Here is a 16998-nt window from a genome sequence, read left to right on the forward strand (position 1 = left end):
GGAGGAGATAAGAGTAAGTCCCTCACCATTTTAACTCTAGCGAGGTAGCCAGGGATCAGGAAGCTGCATTTGGCTCTCCATGGCCACCTGTTTTTATCCAACAGTGTCCATATGTTAAATAAGGGAGAAATAAGGCTGCTCTATTTAAAACCCTCCTGTCCTTATGTAGGGGTCCTGTCATGAATAGCTAATGCCAAGGTACATACACAGGAATCAAGATGTCTGTGCTTGTCACACACACAGATCCTGCCTTAAATGTAGATGTCACTGGAGCAGAAGATTGGGGAAAATAATCAGTTTAGGCAATTCTAACATTACAGTTTCAGATTTGTTAAAATAAAAAGTATTCAACTATAATGTTATTCTTTTCAACTATTCCCAAGGTACAGATATTAATTTAAACCACAGCACTAGCTTAATTAAGTCTTTTGTCAGGAAGTGCTTAATATCCTTCTTTTTGAGCCTTACCTCCAACATCCTATTCTTATTTCAGAAGACAGAATGTACAGGTAAGTGCATCCTGCCAGGCTGAATTAAGATTTGATCTCATGTTTAATACTCCACAGGCTATTTTAATATCTATTGGATAATCTGTTAACCTTCAAAGGACAATAACCCAAACAATTATTTTTTCTAAAGTCAGGTCACTCATGTACCCTCCTTGCATTCAAAAGGCCTAATTCAGCAATTACTTAAATTGCAGATGCTAGGCGTGTTACTGGACATATCAAGGAAGGACATAAACAAGGCAAGGTTTTGCAGAGTCAGTATCTTTTTAAGATCAACAGATATAGTTAGGAAAACAAGACAAGTTTTAGGGCATGCAAACCCCTCTTCATGTCATGGGCGCTTATCCATACTCTCCAAGCTCAAAGAGGAAATGTAACTCAGCGCCATAGTTTCAGGTCCCAATCCTGAAAAGACTCATTCACATGAACAACTTCATATTCACATGAACAACTTCATATAGAGCGAGTAGGGGGATGACCCAAGTACAAAGTTCATCTCCTGGCTAACCCAAGATAAAAGCATCCGCTGGTATAATTTAAAATATTAACAAAAGCATTCCCACCAGCATCCCCCAAACACATATTCTTTCCTCACACCTCTGCAAGAGGTGGTCTACAACCAGGTTGAACATCTCTCTGCTCTTCATCAGCCACATTACATAAAGTCCCATAGGTCAAGGCTCACATTGAAGTAAAAGTTGCCTAAGTTGTTTCTTCTTTACCTTCCAATTTGACTGAGAAGGCTGAAGAATATGAATCCCAGCACACCATTTCAGAGCTGCTGGAGCTGGGCTGAAGAAAGGCAGCCAGACAGCTCGAGTACCCAAGACCAGCACTGCACATCCTACAAGCACTCTGTATGCAAGTCTGAGTGAATTAAAAGAAAAGTTACCTTCAGGAAGCTCTCCATTTATAATGTATATTTAACATCTGGAAAAAGAAACAATACTGTCTCAGCACATAGCCTGCAATATAGGTATTTTAAAAGTAAGAAGCAGCATGATGAAATCATATTTTAGGGGGGAATAAAAAAATAATCAGGATTTGAGTAGCTCAGGGCTAATTCATCACCCAAGCAATAATCTCCCTGAGTTAGTGCCAGTGGGTGAGGCCTTTGGACATATTCTCTTATCAGTGTAAAGGTACTTTCTTACTGAATAAAGCTTTTGTAACTGAATAAACTAATCTGTCAACTGATTTGCATAGATTATACCATATTCCACTGGTGACACTGAACAAAAAGTTTGAGATTAATCTTCCATAAGTGATGAGAGCCAAAGAAAAAGTAAATATGTCCCATGTAGACTCAAAATTTCACCCACTTTTAAAAATATTATATACAAGGTGGCATCAATTGTTGCAAAGGGGGGACAATACAAAAAAAGTTCCTTCTCTCACTGCAAACTTAGTTTTGCTTTAGTGTTGCTCTAATTATCCTTTCCTGTCACATGTGAAACCTTCTCACCCTGCACAAATACTGCTTTTAGCCTAGCCTTGCTGTCTTTATCTATCTGGAGCTTAAGGCAAGAGCTTTTCACATCAGTTGACACTTTCCTACCTTGTTATGAAGAAGCTGGGTAAGTCACCTGAATACTGGTCTCTCTCTAGCACCTTCCCCAATTTCTCCCGCATGCCCAAAGATCTTGCAGGCTCTCTCCATTCATTAGGATAATAATATCGCAGTGCAGCTCAGTTTTCCGAGACACAAAAAGATGCAGTGTCTCCCTGAATAGGTGAGCGCAGTCTCAGATCAAGCTTACAACAGCGCTGCTCATTCACAGGCTATTCTAACCCATGGACTCAGGACTAAGTGACACTCCAATGCTGCAGAGAAGAAAAACTCTATGTTTTTTGTCTTCAAAGCATTTTTAGTATCCAGCATTTAGAAGCATTTCCAGATTCCAGCTAAGACAATAAAACCAGACTTTTTTTCCACCTGCTCTTGCATCACATTTATGAGCCCTTTGAAATCCAAACTTCTGTGCAGGATGAAAATGCATTGTATATAGCATTTCTGAGTTTCAAAGTGCTCTATTGTCCCCAAACAATTTTCAGTCCATTTTATTGGATAACTAAGCTGATTGAAGCAAGAGATTCCATGGCCCACAAAGCCATTTGAAGAGTCATTTTCAACGCTAGGATGTTTCTGATTTCCAATGTGTTGCTCACATGGGATACATTGTATAGAAAGAGATGAATTCTAGCTGAACTTGTAGGAAAATACTAAACAGTGGAAGATGGCGCAGGAGCTTATTTAGTAACAAACACTCCCAAAATGTTAGTGAGGACAGAAAACTACCAGTGAAAAGGACTTTGCAAAATCAATTTAGGCTACTAATGAGGTTGCACTATAACTGTCCTGCTGGGTCAAGGCAGATGCCCAGCTAGCTACTGTAGTCAGAAACACATGCTTAAAAAACAGTATCAGAAGCAGAGGTAGTCCAAAGCAATCCTTCCTCTGACATACTGTTTTAATTTCTGGCAATCAGCTGCTCAGTAACTTCCCAAGCCAAAAGGTGCGTTGTGTTCGACAGCTAGGGAGATACATAGGGAAGCAATTATTTGTCATGTGTCAAGACGTGACTAGTAGTCATCCAGCAACTAGAGAAACTACAGGAATTTTATCACGAAGCAGTTTTTAAAAAGCAGAAAGTGCATTTTTGCATTGTATTTGTTTAAATTGTGGAAGACACTGGCATAGGTTGTTGCAGAGGCTAAAATTATAAATGAGGTGAAAGCAGTTAGGTAGAATTATGGAGGATTCATCCCTCTGTCCATACCATTCATTAATTTATAGCTTTCTTTTAGACCATCTCCTTTTTCATCTCCTGTTCTAGCTGAAAAGTCCCATTTATTTTGTCTGTTTTCCATTTCTCATCTTTGTTGTATTTCATGGAAACAATTTCAGTTCTGCCACTTACCCTCCAGGATGATCAGAACCACACATAAGATTCAAGATATGGCCACAGAGACATGAATTTACGCTGTTTTCAATTCGTCTTCTTAGAAGTTTTAACACTGTTTGTCTTTTTCACTAGCTACAAGATGATATTTTCAGAGAACTACAACAGTAGCTTAATGTTCTTTCGCAAGTAGCAATAATTTACTTAAAGCCCTTCATTCTATATATATTCCTTTCCCCTATGTTCATCACTTTGAACTTGGGTGGATACTCTATTAACATAAAACAAAAACATACCTATGCTCTACTTACGCTAGTAACGTTAAAAAAAAAAAAAAGAAACCAAAGTAGTATTAGAACTCAACTCTAAAAAATTAAATTAAAACTCAAGATGCAAAAAATGTAAGATAAACAGATAGTGTTATGCTATACTTCAAATACTGCTTCCTGATATAAGACACTACAATCAAAGGAATGAATGCTTTCTGAATTTTTTTTTTTTTTTATTTAAAAATCAGATAATGCTCCTCTGAACTGGCCAGGATCAACAATCTTTTCCTTTTAATGCAGACACATTGGCCTTTATTACATCTGCCATGGCAAATCTGGTTTTCTGATTTATATTATAGCAAGTACCTGAGGCCCTACTGGTATAAAATAGGTTTTGCTCCCAACTGTTTTTCGAGCCAATATATGAATCTACAGAAGGTATAAAAACACTAACCATTTTACTAGTAAATTAAAATTATGCAGATGTACCCAAATTAATTTCTGTGAAAAGCTCATGAATTTTCTGATTTAAAAAATAACCTCCTCATAATTCCTCCCGAATAAATATTAAGCCATTCCCATTAGTGACAAATATAGCAATCCCAAATTTATGGTATATTACATAATGTTACTATTTTGCAGCACTGAATTTTATACTACTTCAAACTTAGAGAATAAACGCAGTTTCTTTGACTATGTCCCCTAAGGAGCTTAGATAAGCACATGCATCACCATCATCATAAATAGTAATATCACTCCAGTCCAGTGTTAAACTCACATCTGGTCTCACATTGAATCTGAATCCTGCTTTTATACAGGATCAGGTCCCTCGAGTTTTGTAAGAACAGGCCAATGGCCTCCCAGGCCACGGGCAGAGCCTGTTCTCTCTTCTGCTGACAGTAGCATACAATTAAACTAACGAACTGAACTGCCCATACGTGGATGTATCAACATATCAATCTCTTCAGATGTCAAACCTACAGGAATGTAGTAATTCTCAGTGTTAAAGCCAGAAGAGAGAACACAAAGGCCAGAAAAAAAGAAAAAACAACACCCCCCCGCCCCCCCCAACAAAACCTGTTAATGACAGCAACTCTGAGATCTGAGATGCCTGAATGTCGCATTTTTAATCCAAGTTCTTTCAGGCAAATTCAAATCAGACAAAATAACACAAAGCAGAGAAATAAAATGAAATGGGAGAGTAATTTAAAGAAAAGTTCTGAAACATTTTCAGTCTTTTGTACATTTGAAATTATTTTACCTTTTCTTCCAATGCCACTACTGTTCTGCATCTTTCGTTTCCCATCCCTCTCCTACAGAGATTTTCATTTACCAGTCACAGCCATTCATCTCCATTTATCTTGAATGACACAGATGCTCATAGGGCAATTTCTTGTTTGATTGCTCCATATCCTGTTAAAACAACAGTAAGAACACAATCTTCAAGAGAAAAAACAAACAAACAAACAAACAAACCCAGAGACTATGAGCATTCCACAATTAATAATAAAACAGTACCTTTTCGGCTGTAGCAGCAGAAGTTCATGCTCAATAGGTCTTAAAAGCATAACAGGACATGAAGCGGTACAGCTAGAAGAGCTTAATGAAAGTGTAACTGAAAACACTTTCCCAAGGAGATCATGAGAAGGTGAAGGATTTGGTACAGAAGAATCTAAATATTTGCAAAAAAAGTTATTTACTGAAGAATTATTTACTCAACAGTCATTTCCTAGGCTGTAGGAGTAAGTTGAATCTGTGTTAGAGAAAACATCGCCATCAGGCTAGCACGGGGTAAAAGGCTAAAGTCAACGTTTAATACTTTTTCACTGTATCACTCATCAGAAAATTTTGCCTTGTAAAAGCTGCCAGAATGGAAAATAATAGGTGAGCAGGAACATTTATATCAGGAAACAATGACTATAGAAGATGGGTGTAAAGCCAGGATAGCACAGGCTTCACAGACAGGCCAAAGGGAGAGCTTAAGATATCCATCCAATCAACTAATTACTGTCTGCTAAAAACTATGGGCAAGTATAATGAGTCTCTTGCTGATAGTAGGTCCATCCCCAAACCATTCTCCATACCACAAAGGGGCCATAAATAGGAGAGGGACCATACTTGAGCCGTTTCTGCAAGAAGCTGAACAAAGCTTAAAGTCTATAAACCCGGCACTGGCGAATCTCTTCAGTCATTCAAGAGAAGCTGAGGAGACGCTACGGAGGAGCCATGTTCTCTCAATGTGAAATACCCAGGGATGCTTCTACAACTTGCAAGTGCCCAGGACTATTTATTCATCAGCGTTTTTCTCCTCAGAGCTCCACCAAAGCATAAAATTTAAACACACTGTTAAGCCTACCAGATTCATTATCAACACCAACATAAACAGAGACCTCCAGGTGCTTCCACCTCCAGGTAGGTCTTGCTACAGCAAGGCACACTCTTGAGGTCTTCAAGTCCTGGTATGCATTAGACGTGTACCACACCAGTCAACGTGGTCGCCACAAAGGCCTTTTTTACAGGCCCTTAAATATTTACGTGTGCAAATATTGGGTGACGAAGGGGAAATCAGCCCTTACGCCAGTTCCCATGCCCGCCACGCACACAAAGCCACCTCCAGGCTGCCACCCCCACTACCTCCTCCCTCCCACGGACGAGAAGCACGACCCCTCCCCACGGGCCTGACTGCCGGCGGCGGGGGGAGGCCGGCGGCGGGGGGAGGCCGGCTCCTACCTGTAGGCCGGGCTGGCCCGGGGGTGCTGGGCCGCGCGGAGCCTGCCCGTCGCCCGGCAACCGGCTCCGCCCCCGGCCCCCGAGGCTCCGCCCCCGGCCCCCGAGGCTCCGCCCCGCTCCCCTTCCCGCGCCCGCCCATCCGGCCTCCCCATCTCCAGCCGGCCCGCCTGCGAGCTGCCGTCGCGATAGCAGCCTGAGCAGCGACAGCGACCTACCGCAGGGTACTGTGGACACCGAGAAGAGACACAGCCTCCCCTCTGCCTGGGCGAGGAGGAGGAATAGAGCTTGGGGATCCTTCCGAGGCAGGAAGGGCTCCCGGCTGGGAAGAGCAGAGGGGGATGCTTGCAGGGGGAAGAGTGGAAATGTCAACAGCAGGAGCGAAGTGGGGAGAGCATAGGTGGGCACGGCATTAAGGACAGGAACGGGATGGGAAATGCAGCAGGAGCCTGCGTGGGATTTGGGTGGCAGGTGACCACACAGCTGAAGGAGTCGGGGTGCCGGTAGGAGGAGGGTTGGGGGCACCTCTGTTCCCAACAGCATCTGAACCCTTCTTTGCGGGCTGATGGATAACTAATAAGAGCGTGATGCATGAAGGTGATTGCCCACACCTGCAGTTAGCTCGTATACAGGGAACAGCTTTCCTCAGGCAATTGCTCTATTAGCTCAAGTGGCTGTGTTGTGGACCAAAACCCACAATTTCTGATGCATAACAAGGCTCTGGTTTCACCAAATCATTTTGCATTTAAAAAAAAAAAAAAAAAAGAAGCAAACAGATTAAAAGACTAAATTTCCAGACCAGCATGGCCAAAAGATTAGACACGGCAGAATGAAGTTTGTCATGATCTGGATCCAACAGATGTGGTTCAACTTTTGTTGGTAACATAATCAAACATCTCTGTTGGTGCAAGAGTGCAGCTCCATGAGCAGCAATGTGCTATTCTTTCCCCATTCACCATCTCCTGGTTGGAGATTGCAATGGCATCATCATATTCCTTTTTCCCTATTCAACCCTGATACAAATAAAGAATGCTCACTGATTCCTGAGGGGGATTTTCTGAGACATCAGAGAATCACAGTGCCATCAGCGCCAAGTGCGCACCCAGGGCCAAGACAGGCTGGTGTATGGGATTATCTTACTGTGCCTTAACGAGTTACTGTGCATCTGCAGAGCCATCTTAACTGACCACGTTAATAGTCCTTCCACTCTCTAAACCAAACGTGTTTGCTTTCCCTTAATATGATTTGTTTAAAAAAGCAATGGACTGAAGCTCAATGCAGTCAGTCTTCACAGCTCCACTGAGAGGCAGTAATTCATTAAACCAGGTTAATTCAATCATCCAGACTCATCTGTCCATAAATTAAATTTGCCTGTTCGAACACACGCATTTTACCTGATCTTTTAGACTCATCACGATATATTTATTCGGAACATTGCTCTTACCATTCTCACTCACACTTAGGAGGAATCCACATTTCCACACTTTAGGATTCATAAATGAGGCACCTAGGAAAATGCGATCACGCCCTCAATGGCCCCACATGAAAAGCCTGCTTTTTCAGGGGCTTACTTTCAGGATGGTACCCAGTGTTTTCCTGGGAGCAGCCCTTAGCAGTGTTTCTCTTGGGGGCAGGAAGGTAGGAGGTCTGGAGGAAAAATGCAGAGTCCTGCCTGCCATTTAGAAGAAGCTGGGGTTTTGAATACCCTACTTGCATGCACTCACCCCCTCACACCTCCAGTATATACGGTACCTTTGCGAGGCTGTTGGAGAGCAGCAGCTGCTGGTGGATTGCATCAGCATTTCCTCTGCAACAACATTAAATTTACTCTGGGGTTTGGAAAATACTATCTTAGACCATAGGTCAGGAAATGTGTTGATTCCCCTCTTGCAGGGTCTGATGGTCAATTAACGTCAGAGAAAATCACCAGGGGCCTGATTTTCCAAGGTGATGAGTGCACTCAGCTCCACCTGGTGTCATTGCAGTCCAGCTGCCCATCTTCACAGGAAGGAAGGCAATGGGCCTTGATGTGCTCCAGGAAGGCAGTGTGATTCAGTGAATTCACTGAATCAAGCATCTGCCCCTTGAATTTTATTCCCAACTCTGCTGTTTATCTTCCAGGTAACTAGCTCAAGTCACCTTGACTCAGTTTCCCCCCACATCTCTTCTTGGGACGTACTTCCCGAAGGTTATGGAGTAAGCGTATCGTGTATGCACACATCTGCATGGTAGTTTACTTCTTTTCCTTCTTTTGCTGGAAATAATCTTGTTATGGCCAACCCAGCCTGAACTATTTGAAACCAATGAAAGAAGAAATGCATCTTTCCATCATTAAGCAAGAGAAAAATCTGGCACAATTTCAGGGTAAATACAGGAGCTTTATGTCTGCCGTGTTCAGAATTACTGTAATTGTGCTGGCACCATTCCCAGAGCTGAGCTAAGGTCAGCGAGAAACCTGTAAATTAATAACTGTGGAGCTGATGTGATCTCTATCCAGGAATCATGTTGTACATTTGTGAAGCTTTACAGGAGAGAAAAGTTATGTTTCAGTTTTGCCAAGAAATGTTTAAAATTTTAAAATATTAATATTGACAATTAGCATACCCTGGACCTATTTGGAGATGTTGGACCTGATTCTGATCTCACCATCACAGGAACTCCACAAAACAGGTTAGTCTGGATTAATTATATTGGTGCTACCCAGATGAACAGGAATCAGGTGGAACTTTCTCTGAAAACCAAGCCTAGATGGACATGCTTTTCCTTTGGGTTCTTATCTTACAACGAAGAGATTAATCTGTCCTCCTGGTTTTATTCAGTCACAAGCAACATCCAGTCATCTCAGTCACTAATTAATGTTATTGATTAACAGCTAATTGCTGTTGCCGCTTGCATTGTTAACATTTAGGAATTCCATTGTACTACAACCTACAGGAGCAGAAAAGGGTTTTCTGGTCAGAGGAACCAGTTTTCTGCTATTGCAGGTAACCACATCAGAGTCATTTAGATACCTGTCAGTCTCTTCCTCCTTCTTCTGAAAGACTGGTCCAAAGCCTCCTTCTGAAGATTACAGACCTCCTAATTTATAGGCTAAAATTATTTATTGCCAAGTTATACCTACTTGTTCTTTTGCCAAATTATTTTTCAGCTTAAAATAACTCTTCCCCTCTGACGTTTGCATTCCTGATATATTTATAGGGCCCACTGTCATCTCCTCTCGACATTTATTTTGCTAAGTCATACAAGCCAAGCTCAAAATCTCCTGTCATTAAAGACAAGCTCACAATTCTTTTTATCATCCTCATTCTTCTTGTCCAGCTTTTTTTTCTTGAAGATGGGCGACCAGAACGCTGTAATTTACTCGAGATGTTTTGTGCAGTAGGATAAATACTCTCCTTTCTGTACTGTAAATGTCTGGTATATCAAGATCATATCAAATTGGTCGCTCATAATCTATTAAGATGGGGTTCCTCTCTTTCTTTGTCCTCCCTGGTTGCAAAGGCAAGTGGAATGGAAGTCCCCACTGTAGTAGAAGGTTTTGTAAGTACGTGACCCTGCACTGCGTACCATTACATTTTAGTCTATTCCTATTACCCCATCCTCTTCTTCCCATTTTCCTCTGATGATACCCTTTAATCATTAGCAAATGTCATTAGTATGCTTCTGTCTTTTCCAAATCGCACTAGCAGAAATTAAGATTAGTATTGTCCATAAGAACCTCCACTACAAACTGTCTTTCAGCCTGATAGTCCCCCTTGCAGCATGATCTCTTCTCCCCATTAGCCAGCCCTGTAATCACCTTTTTGTCTTGTGAGAATCCCTTTTCCAGCAGAACTACCAATTTCTTTTGGGACACAGTCCTAAAGTCCCAAACTAGTAGTATTTTTTTCATCTAGAAGATTAGTCCTCTTACCAGAGGTAGGTATAATCCGCTTTTGGTAAACTCTTGCCACATTTTTCCATGTCTTTACTTATGCTCGCAGTCAAAATTTGTTCTAAAATGTTACATACTGTTAGGGGTCAGACTGACGGGTGTGTGTTAGCCTATATCTCCTCTTTCTTGGCTCTCAGCTTCTTCAGAACTGGCATGCATTTGCAGTCCTCTATTTCTGTAGCATCATCCCAAATGTGACAATTTTGTTTAAGATGTTCTTTCAGTACAGCAAGACAGAAATTACTCAGCCTCCAAGTAAAGTGTATTAAACTCCTGAAATTTTGCCTTCCCCCTGGAAAACTTCCATTTCTGTGCAGTTTTCATTAGCCATCCTACCTCCACCACACTGTTATACATCTCTATTGAAAGCAGAGGAACAGGAATTACTTTAGCTGTAAGTCCACACCTAGATGATCTTCAGGCTTGCCCCATTTGGGTTTGATTTTCAATTATTCTTAATCTTTACACAAAAAAGGTGTCAATACAGCTAAAGCTACCAGATAAATACCATGCATGGTAAAAGATGTGCCTCCAGAAGCTTATTATTGCAAGTAGATAATACAGAGCAAGAATATTCATCCCCATTCTATGCAACAAGACAAAAACCAAAACTAACCCAAGACTAAAAGTGAGGAATTCATACTATGGTACCGCCACCCCATCCAGAACGCTGCTCTCCTGGAAAACTCTCCCATCTTCTTATATTGCATGATAAGCAGAACACTGACTACCTTTGTTAATTCCTCTGTCGGTTAAGAACTAGCAACTACCATGGCATTTTCAAAAAAATCAGCTCAGGTCTGCAGAAAGAGCTTTGGTTGAAGTCTTGACTATGGCATTAACTTCGTGATTTCAGGTGCTTGAAGTCACTGCATTAAGAAGATGGTGTAAGAACAGTTTTGATCACAGCAGGTGTTTAGGACTTCATCCTCAGAAGTGATGAATGAGGCTGGGAGGGAGTAAGAACTGATCCAAAGATCCGGAGGATGACAGAAGTCTGTGAATTGAATTTATTTTGCTGTCACTGCACCTGGCATGAAAAGAAAGGGCAATGAGAGGATCCAGTTAAAAAAACGTCTTTTCTGACTCACTAAATCCAGGCATTTGTTTTTGCTCCTTTTCACAGGCATATCTGAATTCATAAACTGCAATCTGAAAGGAAAGCTTCGTCAGGCAACATATGGCATTTTCTACAAAGCTGTATCTTTTCAAGCTGAACTACATCTAGAAAAATGTTCGCTAACAATTTTTATAGAGTATTTTAACTCACACTGAAAGATGGGCTATCATAGTTTTTCTTCGTCCTTGCTTCTGTGAACAAGTAAACCAAACTACTGATGTCACCAAAGTCATACAGAAACCGTGCATGGCGTCTGAAGGTGAGTGCGCACTCCAGACATCCTGAGCTAGGTCCTGAGTGACAGAGCCTGTCTCCTCTCACTGCTGCATGCTTGCTCAAGGAAAACAAACCCCCTCCTTGGCTTGGTAGAGTTTTGGGGTACATTTTGGGGGTACTAGAAGGCAATAAAACCATAAAATGGCACCTTCTCATGCCCTGATCAGATGCAGCTCTGCTGGGAGGGAAGAAGTCCGGTGGAATTGCACTTATTTTCAAGCAATACTCAGTGCAGATGCCACACCAGAGGGCTCTTTCCTTCCTTTGTGCTATTGCTTTAGAAAGGTGGGTTTTGGTTCACGACAAAGTGATTTTACCCAGAAGGGGTTGCTTTACAGTGCAGTTGAGATGATTGATCAGGATGAAAGACATGAGGTAGCAAAGGTGAAATAGGGCGCTGTATTAATATTTGAGCCACTGAGCTCAAATTAGGATTTCCTAATACCAGAAGGGCTTATCTCCTAATTCTGCCTTAATTTTAATGAAGAGTTCTAAATAAATGAATAAATAAATAAATAAATAAATAAAGGTAAGAGCTCTCTTCCTTCCCATTTTTACAGAAAAAAGGAAACAAAAGCTTTCTTAGCTGAAAAAATATTGAGAGCCAGAAAAGCATGCTTGCACTCCCTTGTTTATATCATTCCTGACTCAAGATGAATCAATGGTAACTTGAAATGCCTGTGTATAAAATAAGGATTATTGTTTTGTGCCTCTCTTCAAGGCCATCTACCTTTCTCAGTTTCTTTTGGGTCAAACTGTTTCCTGGTTTTGGAAAGCTCAAGGATGCTATCTGCATGCATCTGCTCTTCCAGGGTAGGGCACCCTGTCTCACTGTATGGGACAAGTCTAAAGCTGCCCTACAGCTGCCAGATGGTCATTTTTACTAAAGAACTGGTAGGTACAAAACCCAGCGTTGTTACAACTGTCATACTGCTATAAGGGTCTCATTCAGTTTAGGGGCATCACCGTGCTTGGTGTGGTAGAAATCCTCAGCAAGGGAAGGCCTTGCTGAGAGGGCTTAAAAATGGCAGGCTTAAAAGAAAATCATAAAAGGAATAGCGTTGGCTGCGGGATTAATGCCTCTTGCTGATGCTATTTATAATTCACATCTAGTCCACATTGTTGGTGGTCCTTGCATGTTTTCTGGGATGAATTCCATGGTCAATGAACTAAGAGAAAAATGAATTAATGTTGGAAAGGAGTCAAGGTCAATGACTCTTTCGCCATAGTTTTTCAGGAGCATCACTTGTTCTTTGCAGTGTAAAGAAACCTGTGGCCTCACTGCACTTTTAGGTCTGTTTTGCCAAGCCGGTGTTAGCTGTGAAATTCACCTAGCTGTCTTCAGGCAGGGGAACCAGCAGCTTTGCAATGTGTACTTGCTTTTCGTGCCAATACAAAGCCACCACAAAATGCTACCAAATCAGAAAGATGTTGATTTATATTCACTTCCCATCAGTGTAAGTGACAAGGTACAGTGTGAAGCAGTGGAGAAATTGGGGCTTTTAAAAAAATTAATCAGGGCAAAGGACCAGTTTGCATGCCATCACACCACTAGTTTGCATGCACTTTGCACAGTTCTAAGCTTACTCTGAATGCAACTCATGTACACGAAGGTTTTCAGCCATCACTGCAACAGCACTGCTGTGAGCCATGCTATCGACAACAGCTCTGGCAAAAGTCCTTCACAAATCCCTGTCCTACGGGGGAGGAAATAAGGGTGGCTGGGGCAGAGTCTGCAGTAGTGGAGGGAGGAGGTGAGAAGGTAGATAAGGGATCAGGCAGTTCTGCAGACTGGAACAAACGCTGTATACCCCGTGCACACCTATGCAATCCTAGGGCCAGCATCTATAGCCTAGAAGACATGGCTCTCTGTCCTAACATGCAAAAAGCCAAAGTGCTTCTTTTGCCTAAAGTACCTTGCCCATTCCTGGTGCTCCCAGGGGTATTTTAGCTCCATGGTCTACAAGGTGATTTGTGCTTGCTTCTGGCTCAGCATCAGTGAATGAGCTGAGCAAAGGCAAAAATGGTCCTATCATCTGCTCTGGCAAAGGAACCCTTGACCCTACACATCTGCTTCTGCTGCACGCAGCCTGGATTTGAGTCCAGCAAATACTACACAGGAAAGAAAAGTGATGCGACACACCACCATCCTGTACTGGGATTTTCCCTAGAATGTAAGGGGCTCAGGTTGCCTTTTCCATGGATAGCCTCTTTGGAAAGCCTTGGGATTCATCTGTATTTGGGTCATTATGTATAGCTTCCTCTAGACTACTAGAAGGAATCCTGTCCTCAGAGAGAGGGAAGGATGTTTCCCTGTCCTCAAAGCGACAGGAGAGACCTGATTTCCAAATACTTTCCTTACAGCCCTGGCTCTGATTTTACATAATGCGTGCTTAGAAAAATGACTATGTATTTTGTTATTCCAGCAGCTAAATTAGATTAGTGATGAGAGAAGATGGATTATTGGTATGCTTCTGTACTTTTTATGCACTGTCTAAAAGTTTCAGTAAAATTCAGCTCTGTTACCTAACTCAGCATGCTGGGTGAGACCAGGACAGATTCTCAGGTAGTATTTCAGAGTATTGAAAACCATACATCACATCCCAGTCCACACAAATCTCACACCTACCTCAAACGCCTTGCTTGACAATTTGTTTTCAAGGCCCCACTGGCCGGTGACAGCGCGTGGCAGTGAACATGGCATGTTGTCTGCTACAAGGGACTCCAGCTGTGCTTGTAGGCCAGCTGTTTGGCCATGAAAACCTGCACTTTATCATTGCATGCTTGTGCTTCTGGCTAAGCACTCCGTTCCAGTATCCTCTTTTCTTGAAGCACCTTAGAAGAGACCCTGGGGTAAACCCTTATAATGATTTAATAGAAACTCTTAGTGCCTGAGCTGAGTAGTGTGCATTTGGCTGAGCAAATCCCTTCAGCAGAAGACAGAAATACAGAATGGGAATCCTCTCGTGACCACAAACTACTGTTATCTGTAGGAGTCATGATGCTCCTATAGTACCGTGACTCATCTCCATTCACTTCCTACGGTCTGAGCAAAGACCTTGCATTTCCAGACTTGCCCACCATTACTAGCAATGGAGATGGACCTTTGACAATCTCTGTTTCAATTTGGATCTGAACTTTTGGAAAACATAAAGGGGGCAAAACCAGTGCTGGATTTGAACCTGGCCTTTTCTAATATGATGGGATGTGGAGACTTGATTCATTTAAAAGTATTGCCATAACGAGATGAGCAGAAGTTCATGCATTGCATTAGCATTACACTAACACAACTCTGTGCAGTGTTTGGCTCTTGCTATTTTGGAATGGAGGCCAATGTAGACAGATATGTCTAAAATACTACCAAGCAGCGTGGTGAAATGTGTGTCCCCCCAACAACTCCCAACATATCACCACTGTCAGAACCTGTGTGCAACCCTGGAGTGCACACAAGCCTCCCCTCTCCTCTCCTACACTGGTCACTCCCTATGCCATGCTGTGGATGTGCTAACACAGGGACATTCATTAACAGACTATTTGCAGTAATCTTGTGTATCAAACACTGGCAGCTGGATAATTTCTAAGTAAGTTATCAGTTGATTACTCCCTGCAGTAGCAGATCAGGGTACAAGTTAAACTAGTGTTAAAAATACATTTCCTTCTCATTCTCCTTAAAAGTCAGTCGAAACACAAATATGCAGCACTCAACTATGTATTCAGTGTTTACTGGCTAGCTCCTGGTTTGTGGTAGGCAGATTTTCCAGGTACAGTTCACAATTTTCTTTTCTAGACAACTGAGCAGCTGGATGTATGCCTACGTGTTTGCACAAGATACTTCTTTCTCCTTTGAGATACTTGCCTCACAACACGTCCAGCCCTTGGTAACCTGGAGAGTGAAATATAAAGACTGGGGGGAAATAAATAAATAAATAACCAAACCATGGGTGTGATCCCAAACCTACTGAAGTTAAAGGAAGTGATTTCAGATCACATCCACCATCTAGCCTACAAAGAGGTGCCAAACTAACATTAAGCTATTGGGCTTTCCAAAACTACTACCTCCACAAAGACCATATTTATAAAATGTTGTTGTGTTGACTGACAACTGCTGTGATAACTCCGGGTCAGTGATCATTAAAATCAAATCCTTGTTCCAGCAGCATGCCTGGATGCAGCAAGAGTTCACTGAAACTGTTGCCTGTTGCATGCAATGAGTACAGGATCTTAAAACATGGAGTGCAAAACCCTGTTTGGCACAGAGTCAACATGCCAGCAAAGACAGATCCCATACCACATCACACACCTTGTTTGTGATCACACGCTTGCATTGCTTCTTCATCATTTATTCAGCAGCTATCTAGGAAATGTGTTCAGGGAGCATCCTAGTACGTGCAAGCAACTTCCTGATGTGCCCATTTTTCAACCAAGATGTTAGGCAAACATCTTAACTGCTGAAAAACAGAGGTCCCTGGGACCACCCTACCCTGCTGATAAGTCTTGAAGCTTTCCTGCTGTGTGGCATGGTGCATGGCCAAGTCCCAGATACATGGGAACCAGGGCTTGCTTGTTCTGGAGGTGCACTCCCCATCAATGCAATGGGCAAGACCAGAGAGCAGAAGGGATTTGGTGCTTGGAGGTTTGGATAGCTGATCAAGATAGCCAGGGACTAGGGCTAATGACAAAGCTCTGTCTGGATGCAGAGACAAAGGAGAGAAAATAAATAAAAAGCAGGAATTAATCTGAGGAATATTTCAACTATAGTCCCTGAAATGCCACAGGTAAGGAAAGATCTTAGAGTGGGAAACGTCTCCAACTTGGACATCGCAACTTCTGAGTACCTTTCATACAGCAAATTCGTAACACTGTTTATGCAGGAACTTTATATAACTTCCCTGCTGCAGCATAATGTCTGCTTAAGCTTGACATTTTAAAATACCTCAACCACATGGAGATGGGCAGGTGACTCAGTGCAAACACGCAGACCTCAGCTTGGCCCTTTGATAGGTGCCGTCATAATGCAGTACAGCTCATGAAATCAACAGCTACAATATGCTTCTGGAAAAAAGCATGCCAGTCAGAGGGCAGATGTGCTTGCATAGTCACTGCACCTGGCATTACAGCTTCTTTTACCATGTAGACTACCTACAGGTATCAACCCATCTACAGATGGAGCTGCTCAAGGGTCTGGGACAGCCCTGAGGAACCGTGGGCTCGGGATGGGGCGTGCTGCTCGCCGCTGTACCAAAACCAGCTGAATGACATC

The 16998-nt window shown here is 42.3% G+C and overlaps 1 protein-coding gene across 3 annotated transcripts in view; it reads right to left on the reverse strand.

Moving 5' to 3' along the window:
- The window catches only part of LRRC56 (leucine rich repeat containing 56), a 68702-nt gene extending 62213 nt beyond the window's left edge, over positions 1–6489 (reverse strand). For 2 of the 3 annotated variants that reach the window (XM_087746759.1, XM_087746758.1), the window contains exons 1-2: positions 6412–6489; positions 4943–5094 (exon numbers count right to left, since the gene is read on the reverse strand). In XM_087746759.1, the coding sequence (XP_087602885.1) occupies positions 4943–4987 (45 nt within the window). In that variant the 5' untranslated portion in view covers positions 4988–5094; positions 6412–6489. Of the gene's footprint in view, positions 1–1401; positions 1442–4942; positions 5095–6411 lie in introns of those variants that run through there. The other variant, XM_009470324.2, reaches the window with a different exon arrangement.
- Positions 6490–16998: the final 10509 nt, after the last annotated feature.

The sequence above is a fragment of the Nipponia nippon genome, unplaced genomic scaffold (assembly GCF_047370975.1).
Source record: "Nipponia nippon isolate SJK-2023a ecotype South Korea unplaced genomic scaffold, ASM4737097v1 scaffold_10, whole genome shotgun sequence".
In the NCBI taxonomy this organism is placed as follows: Eukaryota; Metazoa; Chordata; class Aves; order Pelecaniformes; family Threskiornithidae; genus Nipponia; species Nipponia nippon.